At 37.2% G+C, this 20,576-nt stretch overlaps 11 protein-coding genes across 11 annotated transcripts; 7 read left to right on the forward strand and 4 right to left on the reverse strand.

Annotated features, from left to right (window-relative positions):
- Positions 1-1,109: 1,109 nt before the first annotated feature.
- GLN1 (glutamate--ammonia ligase) lies at positions 1,110-2,213 on the forward strand (the record flags this gene model as incomplete). The annotated part of the gene is made up of 1 exon (XM_062955781.1): positions 1,110-2,213. One exon carries the CDS (start codon positions 1,110-1,112, stop codon positions 2,211-2,213), a length of 1,104 nt encoding a protein of 367 aa, XP_062812350.1.
- A 1,910-nt stretch (positions 2,214-4,123) lies between these two features.
- On the forward strand, positions 4,124-5,655 carry VMA13 (H(+)-transporting V1 sector ATPase subunit H; the record flags this gene model as incomplete). Its single annotated transcript, XM_062955782.1, has 2 exons — positions 4,124-4,138; positions 4,231-5,655. The coding sequence occupies 2 exons, from the start codon at positions 4,124-4,126 to the stop codon at positions 5,653-5,655; spliced, it is 1,440 nt and encodes a 479-aa protein (XP_062812351.1).
- A 323-nt stretch (positions 5,656-5,978) lies between these two features.
- On the forward strand, positions 5,979-9,284 carry PRCAT00005694001 (uncharacterized protein; the record flags this gene model as incomplete). The annotated part of the gene is made up of 1 exon (XM_062955783.1): positions 5,979-9,284. The coding sequence occupies one exon, from the start codon at positions 5,979-5,981 to the stop codon at positions 9,282-9,284; it is 3,306 nt and encodes a 1,101-aa protein (XP_062812352.1).
- A 287-nt stretch (positions 9,285-9,571) lies between these two features.
- On the forward strand, positions 9,572-12,457 carry PRCAT00005695001 (uncharacterized protein; the record flags this gene model as incomplete). The annotated part of the gene is made up of 1 exon (XM_062955784.1): positions 9,572-12,457. One exon carries the CDS (start codon positions 9,572-9,574, stop codon positions 12,455-12,457), a length of 2,886 nt encoding a protein of 961 aa, XP_062812353.1.
- A 95-nt stretch (positions 12,458-12,552) lies between these two features.
- On the reverse strand, positions 12,553-13,494 carry PRCAT00005696001 (uncharacterized protein; the record flags this gene model as incomplete). Its single annotated transcript, XM_062955785.1, has 1 exon — positions 12,553-13,494. The coding sequence occupies one exon, from the start codon at positions 13,492-13,494 to the stop codon at positions 12,553-12,555; it is 942 nt and encodes a 313-aa protein (XP_062812354.1).
- A 138-nt stretch (positions 13,495-13,632) lies between these two features.
- On the forward strand, positions 13,633-14,394 carry PRCAT00005697001 (uncharacterized protein; the record flags this gene model as incomplete). The annotated part of the gene is made up of 1 exon (XM_062955786.1): positions 13,633-14,394. One exon carries the CDS (start codon positions 13,633-13,635, stop codon positions 14,392-14,394), a length of 762 nt encoding a protein of 253 aa, XP_062812355.1.
- Positions 14,395-14,518: 124 nt separating this feature from the next.
- Positions 14,519-15,853, reverse strand: PRCAT00005698001 (uncharacterized protein; the record flags this gene model as incomplete). The annotated part of the gene is made up of 1 exon (XM_062955789.1): positions 14,519-15,853. The coding sequence occupies one exon, from the start codon at positions 15,851-15,853 to the stop codon at positions 14,519-14,521; it is 1,335 nt and encodes a 444-aa protein (XP_062812356.1).
- Positions 15,854-15,969: 116 nt separating this feature from the next.
- On the forward strand, positions 15,970-16,266 carry PRCAT00005699001 (mitochondrial 54S ribosomal protein mL53; the record flags this gene model as incomplete). Its single annotated transcript, XM_062955790.1, has 1 exon — positions 15,970-16,266. One exon carries the CDS (start codon positions 15,970-15,972, stop codon positions 16,264-16,266), a length of 297 nt encoding a protein of 98 aa, XP_062812357.1.
- Positions 16,267-16,455: 189 nt separating this feature from the next.
- FDH1 (formate dehydrogenase (NAD+)) lies at positions 16,456-17,583 on the reverse strand (the record flags this gene model as incomplete). Its single annotated transcript, XM_062955791.1, has 1 exon — positions 16,456-17,583. The coding sequence occupies one exon, from the start codon at positions 17,581-17,583 to the stop codon at positions 16,456-16,458; it is 1,128 nt and encodes a 375-aa protein (XP_062812358.1).
- Positions 17,584-18,161: 578 nt separating this feature from the next.
- On the reverse strand, positions 18,162-18,959 carry SDH2 (succinate dehydrogenase iron-sulfur protein subunit; the record flags this gene model as incomplete). Its single annotated transcript, XM_062955792.1, has 1 exon — positions 18,162-18,959. One exon carries the CDS (start codon positions 18,957-18,959, stop codon positions 18,162-18,164), a length of 798 nt encoding a protein of 265 aa, XP_062812359.1.
- A 775-nt stretch (positions 18,960-19,734) lies between these two features.
- PRCAT00005702001 (class I SAM-dependent methyltransferase) lies at positions 19,735-20,544 on the forward strand (the record flags this gene model as incomplete). The annotated part of the gene is made up of 1 exon (XM_062955793.1): positions 19,735-20,544. One exon carries the CDS (start codon positions 19,735-19,737, stop codon positions 20,542-20,544), a length of 810 nt encoding a protein of 269 aa, XP_062812360.1.
- Positions 20,545-20,576: the final 32 nt, after the last annotated feature.

Raw genomic sequence — 20,576 nt, forward strand, 5'->3', positions numbered from 1 at the left:
CCGCTTCCTTTTCTAACAATAGTAAATGTACTAGATGGCAATGCTGCGTAACATCTATCGGCTCGCTTGTATGATAACTGTATTCGTGAGACCAAATAGGGGCTGCATTAGCCAGGCTCTCTACATTAATTCTAGTGCTTATCTGGGACACGTCTATTCGCTCGGACAGCGAAATCCTTTCGCTATGGGAAGCTAATTCACTGCAAATTAATAGTGAGAGCCGCATATTCGGCTATAGGCACTATCTGCTACTTTGTCGCCCCGCTGCGGTTTTATCTTCTATGATAAGGAATATCGGTTCACAGCTCACCGTAGTAATCAATAAGTGACAGCTACATTAAGATAACATACTTTAGAATGCTTCAATACTACGCGTCATTTATAAGTTGCGTTTTTACAAATAAGTAGGTTGATCCCTCTCTTGACCTTCTCAAGTATGACTTATAAATATAATATGTTTACTTAACGATTGGCCGAAACAGGACTACCTGCACTTAGGCAGAACGGAAGTTGCACGAGCGCAGAAAAACTGGAAGGTTACAAAAGCAAAACCTTTAATAAGGGGATCCTGAGTTTGTTCGGGCGTAAGTCCTCGCAATAGCTCTAGGTTTGTTCTTCCGACTAAGGAATCAAAATAGATGAAATTGTCAATATTCTTAGAGTAGTTGGTTAGGGAATAACTTTATTCCTCTAGTTAGTAGATGCAGTTTGAGCTTATTCTTCTCTAGAGAGCAGTTGATATGAACCTTATTGCTCCTTCTTCCCCAGCATGATATTTTCGATCAGTCATCTTCGCCGCCAACATAGCTTATCAGCGTTCTTCTTATCTGATTGGTCAAGATACTAGCACCTGAATTTGAACACCAGTATAAACCTCTATAACCCGGATAGAATTTTTTTTTTTTTTTTCTTTTCTCCTTCTGTGAGCTCGAGCTCTATCGAGCTAAGGAAAACTCAGAACATATATATGTAATAATTGCCGACTTGGAAAATTTAGAATAATTCTTAATTTCTAGTTGATTTTAGGTTTGCTTTACTAACACAGACATCATTGCAAGAAAGCATATAGTCTGTGATAAAAATACTTATATTAATAAAAAGACAAAAATATGGCTGAACATACTGCTATTTTATCTAAATATTTAGACTTACCTCAGCATGGTAGAGTCTTGGCTGAGTACATCTGGATTGATGCGGAAGGTGGTATTAGATCCAAGTGTAAGACCTTGGCTAAGAAACCAGCAAGTGTCGATGATTTACCAGAATGGAACTTTGATGGTTCATCTACCGGGCAGGCTCCGGGCCACGACTCAGATGTCTACTTAAGACCAGTTGCATTCTACCCAGACCCCTTCAGAAAAGGTGACAACGTCATTGTTTTATCTGAATGTTGGAATAATGATGGAACACCTAACAAGTTTAACCATAGACATGAGTGTGCTAAATTAATGAAAGCTCATTCTGATGAGAAGGTGTGGTTTGGCTTGGAACAAGAATATACTTTGTTTGACGAATTTGATCAGGTCTATGCTTGGCCTAAGGGAGGCTTCCCAGCTCCTCAAGGTCCATACTACTGTGGTGTTGGTACTGGTAAGGTCCACGCTAGAGATGTCATTGAAGCCCACTACAGAGCTTGTTTGTACAGTGGAATAAACATTTCGGGTATTAACGCTGAAGTTATGCCTTCTCAATGGGAATTTCAAGTTGGCCCTTGTGATGGTATCGATATGGGAGACGAATTATGGGTTGCTCGTTACTTGTTGCAAAGAGTTGCAGAGGAATTCAATGTTAAGATCTCATTCCATCCGAAACCATTGAAGGGTGACTGGAATGGTGCTGGTTGTCACACAAATGTCTCAACTGCCTCAATGAGGGTTTCAGGTGGAATGAAGCATATCGAAGACGCTGTTAGTAAATTGGCTAAGAGGCATAAGGAGCACATGCTTTTGTATGGCGCTGACAATGAACAAAGATTGACTGGTCGTCACGAGACTGCTTCTATTGAGGCCTTTTCTTCAGGTGTTGCTAACAGGGGTGCATCTGTTAGAATCCCAAGATCTGTTGCTAAAGAAGGTTACGGATACTTCGAAGACAGAAGACCCGCCTCTAATATTGACCCATACTTAGTTACTGGTATTATTGTTGAGACTATTTGTGGCTCTATTCCAGATGCTGACATGGCCAAGGAATATGCTAGAGAAACTTCTGATTAGATAAAGATTACATTAGTACTTTCAGATAATCGTGAATTTTGATTTTTAACTCTTAGTCTTTTATCTAGACTACCTACCTTCTAATTGTAATTTATGAAAGATATTTGACGTAACTAAATTTATAGCAAGTACCTATGTCTCAATAAGGTGCTGGCCACGAGAGGACAAATGTATCGTCGTAGTGTACATCGGAAGACTCGATATTACCTGATTATTTTTATGGTGTTATAAAAGTTTTGATATGCTAGTGAGCGATAGTAATTAAATATTACGTTAAAATGAGTATATTGTAGCTTCAATCTCGCAAATTGGATATAAATGGTCAGTATTGCACTTGTCACTTGCACTCGTCAGGCATCCCTGGTTTGTGGGTATTCAAGAATAGACCTTGCCATATGACCAGAGCCGGGGTAAGTGATATTACATTTGAGTAAAGAATTAAAATGGGGTGAACTTGGTCTATTTAGCTCTCACGGCACTCTTAAGACTTCCACTTTCCTCCAGGTTCTGACTAAGAAATCATGAGTAAAAAAATAAGAAGGTCAAATGGAAGAAAAATACTAATGCATGACTGTACGAGTTTAGATTTTTATGTGATGATCACTTCTCGTTTTTCTTCAAAGAAAGGTGACTAGCTTTCGAGCGTGTTGAATGGTGGTGCTTTCTTTTCTTGTAATTGTACTACATTAGGCTACCTCAGGCTGCCGAATGTAGGACTAATGTTTATCACCATGGAATGAGCAGAGTCGAAGTTGAGTGAGAAAGCAAATTTATCGATAACTGAAGCTGTGTTTGATTATTCAGAATTTAAATTGAAGTAAGACTGAAGTCTTTAGGTTGGTCAGTTAAAATAAGAAATTGGATAGTTAGAGAAGTAATATATGAACCAAGGAATAAAACTTTGTATAATATTAATTTTGCATTGCAGTTTTCTTTATATTTTTTAAAACGTTTTAGTAACTTGAAAATTTTTTTTGTTTCTGAACCATTGTCGTTTATAGAATACACATATCAAACATGACTTAATAAAGTTAATCAATATACGATACAATATACGATACATTATACGTAATACTCTTTATATTGGCAGCTATTTTTCCCCAATATTCTGAATTTAGCACACACGATGTTTTTAGGGTGAACTGGTATCAACTTTTTAGAGATCGCAAAAGCTCTAATAACATGTACATTTGGACATTCTTTAATATAATCTGAATGAACTTTTTATAATGTCTTGCCGGGTTGTATGATTACAATACTGTGCTACGAATTCAAATACATTTATTATTGTTTACTGACAAACTTTTATGAAAATCCAGGGAGTGCTCAAGGTCTTGAGGCATATATTTAGCCATTGGCTGAATATGGTCGAAGCTATATTGCTAATCGCTGGGTCATTATAAATATGCTTTCATCTACCCAAAATACGTTCTCATCATGTAAACTTTTGCGGCATAGTTTCAATGAAATTTGCAACACATTCCATATGGTATACTCTTATTGTAGTGCTCTAAATACAAATTCAAAATAGGCCGGTCTAGTATAGTGGTTAGTACACTTCGTTGTGGCCGAAGAAACCCAAGTTCGATTCCTGGGACCGGCAGATTTTTTTTATTTCTTAAATTTCTTCAATTTAATAGACAGAAAACCTTTTCAATCTCTTATGCCGGAGTTTGAATAAACATTGTAGATTGGAGATAGTGATCTTGATTACCTCGAATCGCTCTTGAACTCTCGGGTGCAACTTTGAAGTTCAGAATCGTATTTGATTTCTTCATTGCAAGTCGTGTAAACTCCAATACTTGAAAATAGCCCTCCCTTTTAATTAGGAAAGATGGTGATAATTTGTCACTTCGTATTATATTTAATTGAAACCTCTGCTCCAGATAGGATTTATTTAAATTGATAAAATGCCCTCAGAATCCGTAAGTTAACATTAATATTATTTTGTTTTTTTTTCGAAAATGAGCTTTTGTTTTCGAAATCTGATTTAAGAATGAATAATACTAACTCTTAGACTGTTCTAATTGTGGATAACCAGCACCTTTCTGATGCCAAAAAAATTATTAGGGAAAGAATAATTCCTTGGGAGGGCCTTTCAAGAGCAGATGTTATTTCAGAGGATGACGCCAACCACATAAAAATCCTTGAAAAGCAATCATTGGACAATAAATATTCTACTATATTGTCTCAATTACAGTTATATTCAAATACTTTGCTCAATGTATTGAACAAACTAAATGTCAATTCAAAGGATGATGTATTAAAGAATGTCTTAAACTTGATTAATGACCTTCTTATAGATTTACCCAAACAAGAATTTTTAGATACATTGTTGGATTTATCGAAGGTTGATGATTCTCTTCCTTATTATCCTTTTTTGAAGCATTTGGATAATAACGACACTTTGATAAAGACATTGAGCTTATACAACTTGACTATCTTGTTAACCAAGAAAGGTAAAACTGATCCTCATGCAAAGATTGACAAAGAAATCTTGATAAGGATTTTTGATTTATTATCGTCGGACTCCTTCATTGGTAATCCTCAAGATATAAATATGCAAATTGTCGGAATTCAGTTATTGCAGGAGTTATTGCTTGTTAAGAACTTCAAGGAAATTTACCAGGGGCATAATTTGATTTCCAATTTCAAACCAATCAACAACTTAATAGCTCGTCTGTCAAGGCAGCCTAATAATTCTAGTTTGCAGTTGGTGTATAATGTTTTACTAACTGCTTGGATATTGTCTTTTAGCGCCTCCATCAACAGAAGCTTGGTACATAATTATCCTGAATTGATCGGAAGTTTACTTATAATGGCCAAAGATTCGATCAAATCTAAGATTGTTAGAGTTTCAGTTGCGATCCTCAAAAATTTCGTCACAATTACCACATCTAATTCGGAACAGTTCAAAATTATCAAACTTGTTTTGTTTCACGATGGTCTTTCTACGGTCGGCACTTTAAAAGAGAGGAAATTTGCTTCGAATGGAAGCGACGAAGAATTATCTAACGACTTAAGTGATTTGTCTGATAGTTTGAATGAAATTGTCAAAGAAAAGCTTACATCTCTAGACGAATATTTGACAGAATTGGAGAACCCCAACTTAATCTCATGGTCCTCTCCAACACATAAGTCACAGCAATTTTGGGAGGAAAATGCTCCCAAATTTAAAGAAAACTCATTTAAACTTGTTAAGAAGATGTTGGATATTTTATCTTCTAAACCTGATAAAGCACTTTCGACGATTATAATTTTAAATGACTTGCAATTCTTGATCCAAAACTTAGGCCAAGATTTAATTGATTTTATTAATACGGAGAATGGTGGCCAATATAAACTTTTGATTATGGGTTTTTTGGGTGACAGTAATGGAAATACAGAGCTAAAGTACGAGGCCTTGAAGACGGTGCAATTACTCGTCGGTCAGCATTTCTAAGTTCTACCACCCTATCCGGAATTGAACCTCAATTTTCTATTTAGAGTTATAATTTAAATAAACAAATGACTAGATTGTTGTTTTCCTGAGATCACCTCGTAACTTTGTGCTCGAAAATGACAGAAAATCTACGAACCATAACCTTAACTATCGTAAACACAAGATAACGTATTTGTGAGTTAGGGAAAGAAGACGACGTGGGTGTATAATCTTGATAATATTGATCACATCTGCAAAAATCAAAATAATATTTGAACAAAAAGCTGTAAAAGAGCATCGTAATCTCATGGATATCTATTATGATCTATCAAATTACATGAATTATGCCACCCAAAGTAAAGATTTCTATGAGATATAAGGCTAATCGCTTGAAGTCATACAATGAAGGAGCAAGGATACGTAACGGTAGAAATATTTTACGCTGGGCAGACAATAATGATAATCAAGTCATTGAGCCATTGGCAGAATGCGGATTTTATTACACACCAATAAAGACTGATTATACTCAAGTGACGTGTTATTATTGCGATAAGAAGGAGAATATTTCCTCGAATGTAGATATCGAAACACTATTAAAGGCTCATGTACTGAAAAATGACACTTGCCTATTTTCATTGATTATGTTGTTGGAGATAGAAGGAAATCGGTTTAACACCAAAGAGTCATCACTTAAATTTTGGTCCCTGATAGATTCGCCATTGATAAGACACCCCTTAGAAAAAAGCTCCATTTTATTCAGAAAGAAATTTTATGGTAGAAAATTTCCTTTGGATTCTTCAAGGAGTTTCAAGGCAAATAGTAAGAGTTTAAGTCATTCAGGATTCATTTATTCTCCAGTTTTTGAGGATGACGATAGAGTCAGCTGCATATACTGCAATTGTTCATTAGAAGGTTGGGAGGCAGATGATGATCCACTTGAGGAGCATAGAAAAAATAGTGTTAAATACTGTTATTTCTTGGATTTGATTGATCAGTCAAAGAAACATGAAACTGGTAATGATATTTCAAAACAGAAAAACGAAGAAAGCCCTAAGATGTTAGGAATCGAAGAAGATATAAATGAAGATAAAAGACTTGACGATCGAGAGGAATTTGAGTTTACGAATAACTCGAAGCAATTGAGACGCTCTAGAAGATCAAAAAAACCAAAGATTCTTGGCGATCCAAATGATGACTATTGGAATAAACTTCCTGACAGAGAACTTTATAATGAGCTAATGGGAAAGAAGGAGGAGACTCAAGGGGATTCGGATTTTGACTTTTATGAGTCTGATGAATCCTATAAAGAAGAATCAGACTCGAACCTGCGTGAGTTAGATAAATACGACCGAAAGGTAGAGTTAAGAAATACTCAAACTGCTTCGAACCTGGAAATCAAAGAGGGAAATAGCGAGAAAGCTCAAACCCACGATGCTTCTATTACTCATGAGCACGTTTCGAGTGAAAGAAGTCCAGATGAGCTTGAGAAAGATGGGTTCGAAAGAGGAAAAGTCAGTGCTTTTAATAAGAAAGAAGTAAAGCTAGATGAAAAGACGAAGTCTGAACGTACAATTAAAAGGAGGAAACTCATCAACAAGCACTTTTCGCCGTCACCACCTGACTATGATATATCAGGACATAATTTGGGTGATTATAACGAATCAGATGTAAGCAAGCTCGAAAACGAAATTCCAGTCAATAAGTTAGGAAATGATTCACTTCCCGTGATAGAAAGAGTAAGCATGGAGACTGTCGTAGGTACACAGCCAGAGTCGAAAGTATCAAACTCGGAGTCATCACTGAAATTGAAGCTAAATTCTAAGAAGAATGAAGTGAAGCTGAAAAAGAAACCGAAACCGAAACCAAAAACGAAAGCCAAAGCTCCCAAAAACATCTTCAGCAATAAAAGGTCAAATGAGTACAACATATTGGATATGTCTTTTGAAGATGATCATTCTGCAGCTTTTGAAAGTGGAGGTTCAATAGTAAAAAATGTTGGTAGCAATGGTCACTTCAAGCGACAAGGATGGAAAAAGAATAGCTTAGATAAGAGTGAGAAATCAAATTTAAGTTCTAGTAAAGAGAATTTGGACTCCAAATATAATCCGAATACCAAGTTAGAAGAACAGCATTCTAAAAATTCTAATGTTAATAATTCTAATGTATTAGAGATAAAAGAAAACGATAGTGATGTTGTGAACAATAATCAATCAGTTGCATCAGTAAAATTATCACCGAAAGTAAGGATCGACTCAACCGACTCTTATATTGGAAATATTGATAATTCAATGCACTCTAGAGAGCCTATGGACATAGATGAGAAGGAAGTTGTTTATTCAGGGTATATCAAAGACATTAAGAGTTTTAATGAGGAGATCGTAGATATTGTCAATAACACTCCGGCAAACAATAGTATCCAAGGCACGGGTGCTGAGATCAATGCTAAAATGAGTCCTGGGTTAGAGCACGAGCTCTTGGAGCTTGCGACTCCATTCTCTAATAATGTCCTGTCAAAGATTGACGAGGTGCATGTAGAGCAGCGAAAGAGTCTTGACCATGAAGAGAAAGAATACAATTTAATAGCAATTCACGCTGTATCGGAAGAAGCAAAGCGTGAAAAGACAGGATCTAGCAATAATGGAAGTCCACAAATTCATACTCTGACAGGAGCCAGCAGTGATAAGACGCATCATATGAATGTATCACCACAGTCACATCTGATTGAAAGTACAAACAGTCCGATAAGCAATGACAATACCAAAGAAAATGTACGGAGTGTAAGCATTATAAGTGAAGCGGATATTATAGAAGATTCTGTTTCTCATCAAGGTCGACTTCCGAATTTCTTAGAACCAAAGGAAGAACCTTCCACGTTGCATAAATTGAATAATGAAGAACAAATCTTGACTACTAGAACTTCGTTGCTCGAACCAGAGCCTATTAACGATAAAAGCATAAATGGTCAATTTGATAATTCCGAAGAGAACACAATACACAGTATTGGTATTACTCAAGACCCTATACATATTAGCAAAAATGATGAAGTCTCCAAAAAGTTTGACGATTCGCCATCCCATTTAAGGACAGGTTCATTTTTCCAAGATGACACTAAGCATAATGCTTCCAGCTCTCCTGCGGCACATAATAATAAATCACAAAAGAACAGTAAAGAGTATCATTTGAAATCTCCGATAGGTGACGCCGAAAGATCTTCTCTAAAAATTGATCTGTCTTACAATAAAGTCTCAGGGAACTTTGCAAACCTATTGGAGTCTAGTACTCCACAGGTTACTAAGCAAGATACGGGATTTCCGACCAGTACTACGTTCGTAGAGGCTAGAGGTTGGGAACCATCTTCTCTATCCCCGATGCTAAATACATTGAACAACCTTGAAGATACGGCGAACTACCTCAAGTCAATTGCATTATCTAATAATGATCTTCATAATGATTTTGACAGTGAACTAACTAATTTCATTTCGGCTATGCCTGAGAACGAGGAGAATATGTCAATTGAAGAATGGGTGAAGTATAGTGCATCAAACTGTGTCAAGTTACTAAAGGATACAGCTGATGATATGATTAGTTTTTACGAAAAGGAATATAAGAAAGCCTTAAAAGCGATTGAGTCATTACCTACAAAAGATTAAATATTTGTATATACCTCAAGTTATCTAACATAATATACAGGATTTATTTCGAACAATCACCAACTCTGCTTTCTAGCTCAACAATCATTAACGGCAAGCCTGCGGACTTCTGAAAGTATAATATAGTGTTTTCTCCTGGAAGCGAACTATACTATCAGGAAATCCGTTTCATCGGACATCAATATATTTCAACTGTGGATTGAGGGTCAGTGAGGGCTATTCTCTAAGCAACTTAGCATATCCATAATAGAAATAATATATCAGTACACCAATTGATCATCAACAAGATGTCTTTTTGGCCGTTCACGAACACATTGAACAGCAATAGTAGACTTCAAAAGTTCTTAGACTCAGTTCTGGACTTGGCAGGAGTAACGGTTGAGGACTTGATCAGCTCACCTACCTTACTGCAAGAGCTTGTTAACGAATTACATACTATCAAAGGCACATTCAATAACACTACTAGTCTCCAGCTTTTACAACAACAACAGCAACAACAACAGCAGCAGCAGCAGCAGCAGCAACAACAACAACAACAACAACAACAGCAGCAACAGCAAGAACAACATCTACAACAGCAGCAACACGATGCTAATAGTGATGCAAATGAGTTGGCATCTGTGAGCTCATCAAATTTAGATAATGCAAGCAACAATAGTAAGGATGGAAGGGCGGCTAAACTTATCGAGATTTTAATACAACCACATGTCTTAAACGGGTTTCTTGACTACTTGGTGAAGAGCGTGGATTTTTTTTACGAATTGAGCTCTGAAGACAGGGATGACGAAGAAAGAGTATCACTGTATGTTGAACAGAGGCTCGAGGAGGACGAGGACTTAGAACCCGAAGTAGAGTTGACTGAGCTGACAGAAAGTAAGGAGAAAGATGAAGAAGAAGAGAGCGAAGAAGACAGGATGAGAAGGTGTATACAAGTTTCTTCAGAAATTTTAGCTATCGATCTATGGATTATCCTGAATCGCATAATTGAAACTCCTGCCATAATGAATAAACTTTGGAAGATTATTCAACTTCCTCACTTACTGGAGTGCTCGCCCTCAGTATCTTATCTCGTTCATGTTTTAGATCAATTGATGGATACAAATAGTATCGAATTGTTAAATTATGTGAGACGACAGCCAGATTTAGTTGATATATTTCTAGGTAAAATTGAAATACCAATGTTGATGGATTTCTTCTTACGTGTCATTCAGACAGACAAGGCCGATTCTCCAACTGGAATACTAGAGCGATTATCACTGCAGCAATTAATCCCCAAATTGATAGATATTTTGAGACCCCAGCTATCTCAGTTTGATAATCTGGTCTCAGGTATACCCAATCCAGATTTATTTTTCAAACAAACAGCTGCGACTGATTTTATAAAGGCACTAGTCACAATATCATCTAATACGGCATTAGCTGTTGTGCTAGAAACAAACATTGGACCGAACGAGCTTACGAGAGAGCTTGTGTCTCCAAAGATCATTAACATCATGATTAACGACATTATACTTTACAAGGTGAAATCAAGAAATGGGGGACTAGATCAAACTAATAAACATGGAATTAACAACTGCGTGGGAATTATTATTGAACTTATTAGAAAGAATAATTCTGATTATGATTTGAATTGTGGTTCCTATAGTTCTTTATTGAGCAATGGAGAAAATGGCGCTGGTGAAGTCAATTCATACGTAATGTATCAGTGGTTGAAAGATTTTGATCAAAATCCTCCCGGACAGAGAGATCCAATTTATTTAGGACATATGTTATCAATTTTTTCAGAAAACTTAACGAAGTTAACTGAGTTGATGGAAATCCCTCCTATTCCACCTTCGAATGTTGATTCCAAGATATTGGGATTTACTAAGTTTAAGATTTCCGAGTTGATCGCTGAATTACTACATTGTTCGAATATGATTTTGTTGAACTCCAAGAAAATCAAAAAGATTATTGAAGTTCGAGACGGTATCAGAGCAGATCAAAATCGCAGGATAAGAACTGCTTTGAATGACCGTCTAGTATTCAATGATTCTGCCGATGGGGTTGCCACAGGTGTAGACAGCATTAAGCTACACGATGAAAGTAAGAATTTTGACACAGAAACTAATCCCTCGAAGAACTTGAAGGAAGTTTTAGAGTCATTTGATGAAGAATCAGAAGATGAGGAGCCTACAATTTCCCCGGAGGATCCTTTTGTCTCGAATGATAGAGACCAGTCAATTCGAACAGATCCCTGTGTTGGTGACTTATTCAAGATAAAGCTCTTAGACCTGACTATCTTACTTAAAGTGATCGCCACTTTCATGGAATATCCTTGGCACAACTTTTTTCACAATGTCGTATTTGACTTGATACAACAAATATTCAATGGTAAGCTCAATTCCTACAATTCATTCTTAATTGTGGATCTTTTCAAGACAGATCGCTGTGATTTGACTGGTATGATAATAAGGGCATACAATACAAAGTCTGAACCTCGTCCAGGTTATATGGGACACATAATTCTTATCAGCGAGGAAGTTGTCAAGTTTACTTCTTTATATAAACCAGATTTGATTTCTCCTGAAATTGTGAAAGCTATTCTGACCGAAGACTGGAGCTGGTTTGTGAATGAGGTCTTACTCAAAACCCGGGAAGTTTATAATGTAGTCCTTGGAGCTGAGTCCGACGAAAAAGATGGCGAAGATGGACCTGGACTGGATTCCTCAAAGACAGGATATTTAGACTTGGATGATTACGATAGTGCAAACAAAAAGAATGTTATTTATTTAGGTGACGAATCGAACCACGACGTTTTCATTAACGATATCAGTGCCCAGGCTAAACATGAAAACAATGGTGAAGGTGGTCATGACGATGATAATGATGATTATGACAACTTAGAAGAGCCAGAAGTGCCCGATGTAAGAATGAAAAATATTTCGCCCGCTGAGACATTGCGACGTATTGAATCCGAGGAAGGTATTGACGATGACAACAATAATTACGATGAAAATGAGTTCCTTGGTAACTTGTCAGGTTCAAGCTCTTCAGATGAGGATCTTGATGAAGATCTTGATGATGCTGAAGACGAAGACGAAGATGAAGATGAAGACGAAGGCGAAGATGAAGGGAAGGGAGAAGAAGAACCAACTAACGAATTACGAAGAGTGCCAACGCACAAAGAGTAGTTGACAAACAAATGTTCGGCTTAAACGATGTCTTATTAACTCTAAAAATCCATACAAATTTTTATGAAAAAATCACATATTTATTAGAATAAGAATTAATTAAGCTTTTTCTTTCCTTTATTTGATCTTCCATAAGCAACTTTTCCGTTAGGTAGTAATACTTTATGATCCTTGTCTATCTTTTTCTTTGTCTTTTTGATTTCTTTACGCGATTCCTTCGATGTCTTTTTCGTAGGATTTTCAAACAGCACACTGGTGTCCATTTCCTTACCAGTGATTTTGCCCAACGTAATATTCCAAAGAGCGGCTGTGACTCTATATAATAAGGTCTCCTTGAAAAAGGGCTTTGTATTAATTTCGTTTTCATCAACTGGTACAAGCTCATTGTCCTTTATTAGAGAAACATCGCCATTGGCGTGCACCATAAATTGTCTATCTGATATGCCCGATACCTTTCTTTCTGAGCCATCGAGAGGTGGAGATAGCAAGTTTCCCCATGCCAGTAATTTAATTTCTCGCTTTAAATCAACTATGCGTTTAAAATCTTGTTTCCTATTTATAGAGAGCCCAATGTAATGAAGAACATTTGCAAAAAAGAACAAGATTACTAACGTCATAATAAAACCAGGTCTAAACTTCGAATAGTAGTAGCCTGTTTTACGCCATTTGGGGAATCCTTTTGTTAGGAAATAATCATATCTTTTCTTCAACGACTGATCTCTTAAAATGTTAGCAACTAGCGATAACCTCTGAAACATCTCTTCAGCCTTCTTTTTCGCCGCTTTGGAAGATTTTGATTGCTTATCAGGATGAAGTTGCCTCGACTTTTTTCGATAGGCCTTTGAAATTTCTTCAAGTTTGGATTTGGGTCCATCTTCTAAACCTAGCCAAGAGTAAAATGTTGTCCCTTTCCCAAGATCCTGTTGAATCTTGTCATTCAAATTAAATATTTCATAGTCTTCTGGTGACCAGTTTGAAGCCTGTACAATTGTAAATATAGCGAAGAACGCAAAGCTTAATATTCTGAATAGGTTCATAATTCTTCAATATTCAACTTCATCTATTTACATTATGGGCCATCGAAAAAAACTTAAATTTGAGTTCGCGTTCCAGATTATATAGTAATAGAATCTTGAAAAAGAAGTATATGACTATATTAAACGCTGACAAAATTCATGGTCTCATTATATCCCTTATCGCAGTCCGCTAAGTTCGTCTTCTACTTTAATGTAGTTTTCACTACCTTGTGGGCGTGCTGTTTTATCAGGTTTTTGATACTATTAGTATTAGTAGGGAAAAGATTCTTACCTGGTGGTATTGCAGACTTCTTCCATGTGGTTTCATTGGCTCCTCTCATCAGCTTCTTCTACGTGAAGGGTTTGATTCAAAGGAAGTTTTCATTACGTGACGCGTGGAGCTTGGGAAATGCGATTAGAATGGTATGGATTTGTTACGGTGTCATCTACCCCAGCCCTAAAATAGCCAAACATACTTCCTATTCATATCTAATTTTGTCATGGTGTATGCTGGGACTAATTCACTATGGCTATTATTCGTTCAAGGTCAAGACAGGAGGATCTCCAAGGTGGCTCTTTTGGTTAAAATATCATCATTTTTTTGTAACGTTTCCTCTAGGCTTCGTTTCAGAAATGATCTTAACCTTTTTGAGTCTTGCATATGTGGATGATGGGCTGATTTTTGAAATTTTATTGAAGACCCAGCTCCTATCCTATGTTCCACTTGGCTATTTAACTTGGGTCTACTTGGCACACACGAAAATGGAGAAATATAATAACATCATCAGAAAAAAGCAAGAGCGTCGGCCACGAGAGGAGCAAAATGAAAATATCGCTTCAAGTGTCTCTGGGTATGGAGATAATTATCAATTATCTGACATGAGTTCCCAACAAACTAACCGTGCCCAGTCACAGCATTAACCTAACTAAAGAATGTTAAAAGAAGATCGACTTTATATTAAATCTATAAATAACACGTACAAATAAGTAGGTGACAAGTAAAGCAGAAGCTATCTTCAAAGTGACAAAGAGACTTCATAAAATATCACACTTTAACTCTTAATCTCTGCCCAACGCAGAATTGACGACTTAATGTCCAAAAGGAAGTTCCTACGACAGACAACACTGAAACCATGACAACAAACATATTATAATCATGAACGGTTCCAGTACTGACGACAGCGGCTCCAATTGGTACAACAAAAAGGTTCCCGAAGCTAAGGAAAAAATTCAAGAGACCATAACGCAGCCCGAATCGCTCCACCGGACTTATCTGCGAGAGACATGTAGGAAGCATAGACAAAATGGATCCCAGGAAACATCCCCCAAGTGCAGAAAATGCATATAAGACAGAAAGTGAATGTCCAAATGGTAACCACATTACAAAAAGACAGATGTTAAAGCTAATCAACATGGTGATGTTTATGTTAAATTTACCCCAATGGTCAGAAAGATATCCAGGAATTAATCTTCCTATGATCCCTGTGGCATTCCATACAGTCAAGAGCAAGTATGAAGTGGATTCACTTACACCCTGAGCAATAGCATAGGTCGATAAATATGTCATTATCAAAACTAGTGAAATCTCAGCACAAAACCCGCCACAAATCAATGCAACGTAGTTTTTTTGCTTGAGGTCTGCAAAACTAAGTCGACTGAATTTGTTTCTAAGCTTCTTTGATTTATTTTCCAAGTCAACATCTGTCTCTGATTTTGCAACGATATCATTTCTAGTAAACCTTTCCTTGACAAGTAAAATAGCAATAATCATACAGCCTAAACAAGTAAAAGCCAATATTCTAATGGCCCACACAAATCCATATGCTTCGTAAAGATAACGCAACAATAAAGGGAATGCAAGGCCACCTACAGACCCCCCACAAGTAGCAAAACCAGTGCAATTTCCTCTTTTTTTCAAGAACCAGTGATTGATTACTGCAATCAATGGAGTCATTCCTAGTCCGTTGCCAATACCAAGAGCAATGAAACTTAAAATAAATTGCCAAATGTGTGTGCTGTTAGCAGTCGCCATTAGTCCTAGAAACAATAGTGTCGTTGATCCAATAAGTAAGCCCAAAGCTCCATGCTTGTCAAAGATCGGACCCACAAAGATACCAACTGAATAAGCTAAAGCCAAGTAAATAGAAAAAATCCAGGATATTGGACTTGCTTTTAGGGATTCTAATTGATGATTAGAAACATATCCCTGTACAACTCCGATAGAATTGATAAGGCCCAAATTAACCGTTAAACCAAAAAACAGTCCCAAAACTACCAGATACCCTCTAAATCCTCCATCTGGGAAATCTATATCTTTCAACGATGAAGGAGAATCTGTGCCATTGCTTGAATGTGAAACGCTGCTCCTTAAAACCGACATTTACATCTACATTCGAATTATTAGGGTTAAAATCGGAAATCACAGAAATATATATGTCGAGGTAATTTTTTTTTTCTGAGTCATTATCATTCTTTAAGTAACTGTTCCATGATAAGATGATAACCAAGTATTTCACCAAGGTAGTGGTTAAATTTGATCCATTCTCATCTAGTGCGAAGCCGGCAAGGCTCTTTCTTTCAAGAATACCAACTTCTATGAAGGGAACATGCAATATAGACTACAAAGTGTTAACTAAAGAATCTCCCATCAATGAAAGGCCAACGATAGAAGTAACGTTCAAAGATAAACATACGATGAAGGCTGATCCAGAAACAATGGAATTTAAGGAAGTAACAGAATATTTCAATGGTCATTCGAGAAGATTAGCTTTAAAAGAAGCCATATCTGAATAAGAGTCCTGCGCTTTTACCACATGTGTCCGCTACACTGGGCGTACAGACCGGTCAAGCAACTTACAATCAATCACAGATAATCAACCTTGTACATATTTAGAATATCTTAGTGCTAAAATATTTTACGTATAGTAATCTACGTTTAGTTTTTTAAAAACAACAATACCTTTACTAAGCTTATATTAGCTACTATCTTTGACCATAAGCTTTGGTGGCATAGTCACCATCGATGACGATGACATCCTCCGGCCTGTAATCTTTCTTATTTGTAAAGTAACTTACTAAGATTTGTTTAACTCCGGCTGCGTATCTTGCTTGAGCATCAAGTGAGGTACCACTAACATGTGGAGTCATGGCATTGCCGAAGTTATAAGGGTTACTCATACTTCTCCATGGATGATTCTTAGGTGCTGGCTGTGGGTACCAAACGTCACCACCGTAGCCACTAAGTTTTCCGGATTTTAAAGCATCAGCAACATCTTCAGCGACTGCAATTGCTCCCCTAGCGGTGTTAACTAAACAAGCACCATCTTTCATCTTTGAGATAAGATCTTTGTTGAATAATCCACGAGATTTCTCATGAAGTGGACAATTAATAGTTACGATATCAGCTTGTCCGACCATCTCCCCCAAGTCATCAACCTTTTCAACAATATTATCTCTCCCGTTCAAGAGTTTGGAAACATCGTTCAATTTTTTAATGGCATGGCTTGGCAAGGGCTGGTAATCATAATACAAAAGTTTCTTTGGATTAAACGCAATTAACCTCTCCAAAACACGATATCCAATCCTGCCTGCTCCAACAGTCGCAATAACCTTGTCCTCTAAGTCATATTCTTGCTTAGCGATACCAGAAATATCCCAGCCTCCACCAATAGCTTGTTCATGGGCACCAACGAAGTTTCTGATCAATACCAACATTGTCATGACTACGTGTTCTGCTACAGAAACAACATTCGAGCCCGTGACTTCAGTAACAGCAATCTTTCTCTCATTCGCAGCATCCAAATCGATATGATCGGATCCCACACCGGCGGTAATACACATCTTCAACTTAGGTGCATTCTGAATTCTGGTACGAGTCACATAAGCTGGAAAAAAAGGTGTAGTAATTATAATCTCTGCATCCTTTAATTCTCTGTCCACAGTGGACTCCGGTTCAGGATCTTTGTCTGTAGTAGTAAGCAATTCATAGCCATAAGACTCAACCAAGCTACGGATTCCTAATTCATTTTCAGCACAACCCAAGAGTCTTTCCTCTTGCTTAGCGTGTTCCCCCCCATCGTAGAGTACAAGTAAAACCTTTCCTTTAGACATTTTCAAAGTTGCAGTTCAATATGTTTAATGATATAGATCAATAATCTTTTAGCATTGAACTGATTTAAACCTACTAACTCATGGTAACTCTTTTATACCACTTCGGCTGTTATCCGAGAGATATATTGAAAAAGACGCTTTTTTTAAAGAGGAGATGTATCATCTGGAATGGCTAATGGCTGCAACAATGTCCCCCGCAACTGAATATGTCACTAAAGCAAACTTCACCATGAAAATTTAAGAAAATCGGACTTTGTCGCAAAATTAGCATTTCGAGACCCGAAAATCGGATCGCGAAATAGGACTACACGAATGGTGATCAGAAAGAAAGCTACAGAAAAAAAGTCAAAATATAAGGAATATATTCAAATCATTATCAAGAACTGATTGTATACTATCTCCATGCGAATGAGAAGGGATATGTAAACATGTGGAAAGTTATCGCCAACCCTTGACGAGAAATAAATTAAAAAAAAAGTGTCAAAAAATCTTTGTATGAAGATAATTTCAAAGCTTCTTCTACACTTCAGATTGGATGCAGATGCGGCACTTCAGTTCATAATTTATGAAGTTATGGCTTAATCGAAAGCTAATTCTTTCTTGATTTCTGCAATGGCCTTACCTGGATTCAAACCCTTTGGACAAGTTCTTGCACAGTTCATAATAGTATGACATCTGTACAATGACATAGAGTTTTGTAAAAGTTCTTTTCTTGCTTTAGAGGCCTGGTCTCTAGAGTCTGCTAACCATCTGTAAGCTTGCATTAAGACAGCGGGTCCCAAGTACTCCTGCTGATTCCACCAATAAGATGGACAAGCAGTTGAACAACATGCACACAAAATACATTCGTACAAACCGTCAAGCTTTTCTCTATCTTCGATACTTTGCAAGTTTTCACGACCGTCAGCAGGGTGGTCCTTTCTTTGCAACCAAGGCTGAATCGACTTATATTGTTTGTAAAAGTGAGTCAAGTCAGGAACCAAATCTCTGACAATAAACATATGTGGCAATGGGTAAATCTTTAAATCCTTGGATGTGTCCTTGTCTATACGACATAAACATGCCAAAGTGTTTCTACCACCGATGTTCATAGCACAAGAGCCACAAATACCTTCACGACAGGACCTTCTGAAAGTCAAAGTAGAATCTTGTTCGTTCTTGATTTTCAAGATGGCATCTAACACCATAGGACCGCAATCATTCAAATCTACCTCGTACGTCTTCATGTGTGGCTCAACTTCTGGAGTGTCTGGGTTCCACCTGTAGATCTGGAAAGTCTTAACTTGCTTCTCAGGTACAGCACTTGTAGCCAACCCTCTCAAGGCTGTCACATTTTTAGATGCTGGTCTCAGATAACGTAAGAGATTCTTGAACATTATGATATCAACTGTTAATTCTATATCAAAATCCTCCTAAAAGTATTTATTGATGTATAGAATTTATATATTTCCCTAAACTTTAAATGCTTCTTTGTTACTGGTACACCCGGCAAAACGGACTGGAGAGTGACAAATTGCATTTTTGTTCTCTGCTATTGGCTGCGCGTTCCGTGTCTATTCCTTAACCAGGTGGAGCATGATACTGATCACGTGCTCGAAGCTCTATTTTGCTGACTTCCCCAGAAAGGTCCGGGAACACATAGCTAGCACTTTACACAGGAACGCTAGATTATGCTTGACTTGCAATAATTACAGCCTCTTTTTGATTTAGTTCATGAGCACCTTCAGTATGCCAGAAACGTTCAAAAAGGTAAACTATCCTGTCCAGCGAGGATAAAACTAGCTCACGTCATAATCATGTGCATTTATCAACGAGAGAAAATTGAGACAGTAAGAAATCTCAGTCGATATTAAGCTGCAACTTAGTGATGAGTCCTTTTCTATATTGACTAGTGATCCACATTGTAGAATATTTAAGAACATTGGGAAATATTACAAGAGTGTGAAATTCAATCGAGTTAGCTGGCAGAGGAGTGCGAGCTCTGCTACAAATTGTTCTTAGATAGTATCCCCCCTCTGAGTCACTAAATATAGTGCCGTTCGGCGTTCTAATTAGTGTGACAGAATTATTTGTTCCATCCCTTCATTTGCATTAAGAGAAAGTGCCAAGGATAACATCATCTTTCACTTCATATTTTTAATTGTGTGAAATATGACCGATAAGGATCAAATATATTATAAGAAGGGACATGATAAGTTTGTGTCCAGCACCCATTCGTGGAGAACAGTCGAAAATGCAATTGCATTTATGATACCAATTATTCAGAGCCACCACAAGGTATTGGATGTAGGGTGTGGGCCTGGGACTATAACCGTAGACTTTGCTCGATACGTTCCAAAAGGTTTTGTGACAGGCATAGATTCTATTGAAGAATTGCTTGAAGAATGCAAGGAAAAGAAGAGAGTCAATGAGGTAACCAATGTGGATTTCAGAGTCGCTTCAGTATATGAACTTCCCTTTGAAGACAATACCTTTGATATTGTTTATGAGCATCAAGTATTAACTCATTTGCAGGATCCAGTCAAGGCCTTGAAAGAGATGACACGAGTGACTAAACCAGGAGCATTTGTCTGTTGTAAAGATTTTGATGCCGGCGCATCTATAATATACCCGAAGCGTTATGAGGAAATTGTGTCTCATTTCATTCTCAAGAGGGCATTGTTAGCACAATCTAATATTACAATGGGAAGATCACTAAGAGACTTGGCCCTTGCTAATGGTTTTTCTCTGTCTCAAATTACCTCATCGGCGTCCGTGTGGTGTACTTCGAATGATGAAGATCGTGAAATAACTAGCCAAATGTATATCCAACGGATTCTTAATTCAAAAGAAGCAATACTGGAGGATGAAGAAGAAGACAAAGCTGATAAAAGAGAAATGGTGCAACTCTGGAAAGAGTGGAGCACTGATGATCGAGGCTGGTTAACAATCTTAAATGGAGAAATGATCTGTAGAAAATAGGCAATCGATATATTTTTTGTTAGTTCTGCACA

Source organism: Priceomyces carsonii (assembly GCF_900007245.1).
Source record: "Priceomyces carsonii strain CBS4050 genome assembly, scaffold: Debaryomyces_carsonii_scaffold_6, whole genome shotgun sequence".
NCBI lineage: Eukaryota > Fungi > Ascomycota > Pichiomycetes > Serinales > Debaryomycetaceae > Priceomyces > Priceomyces carsonii.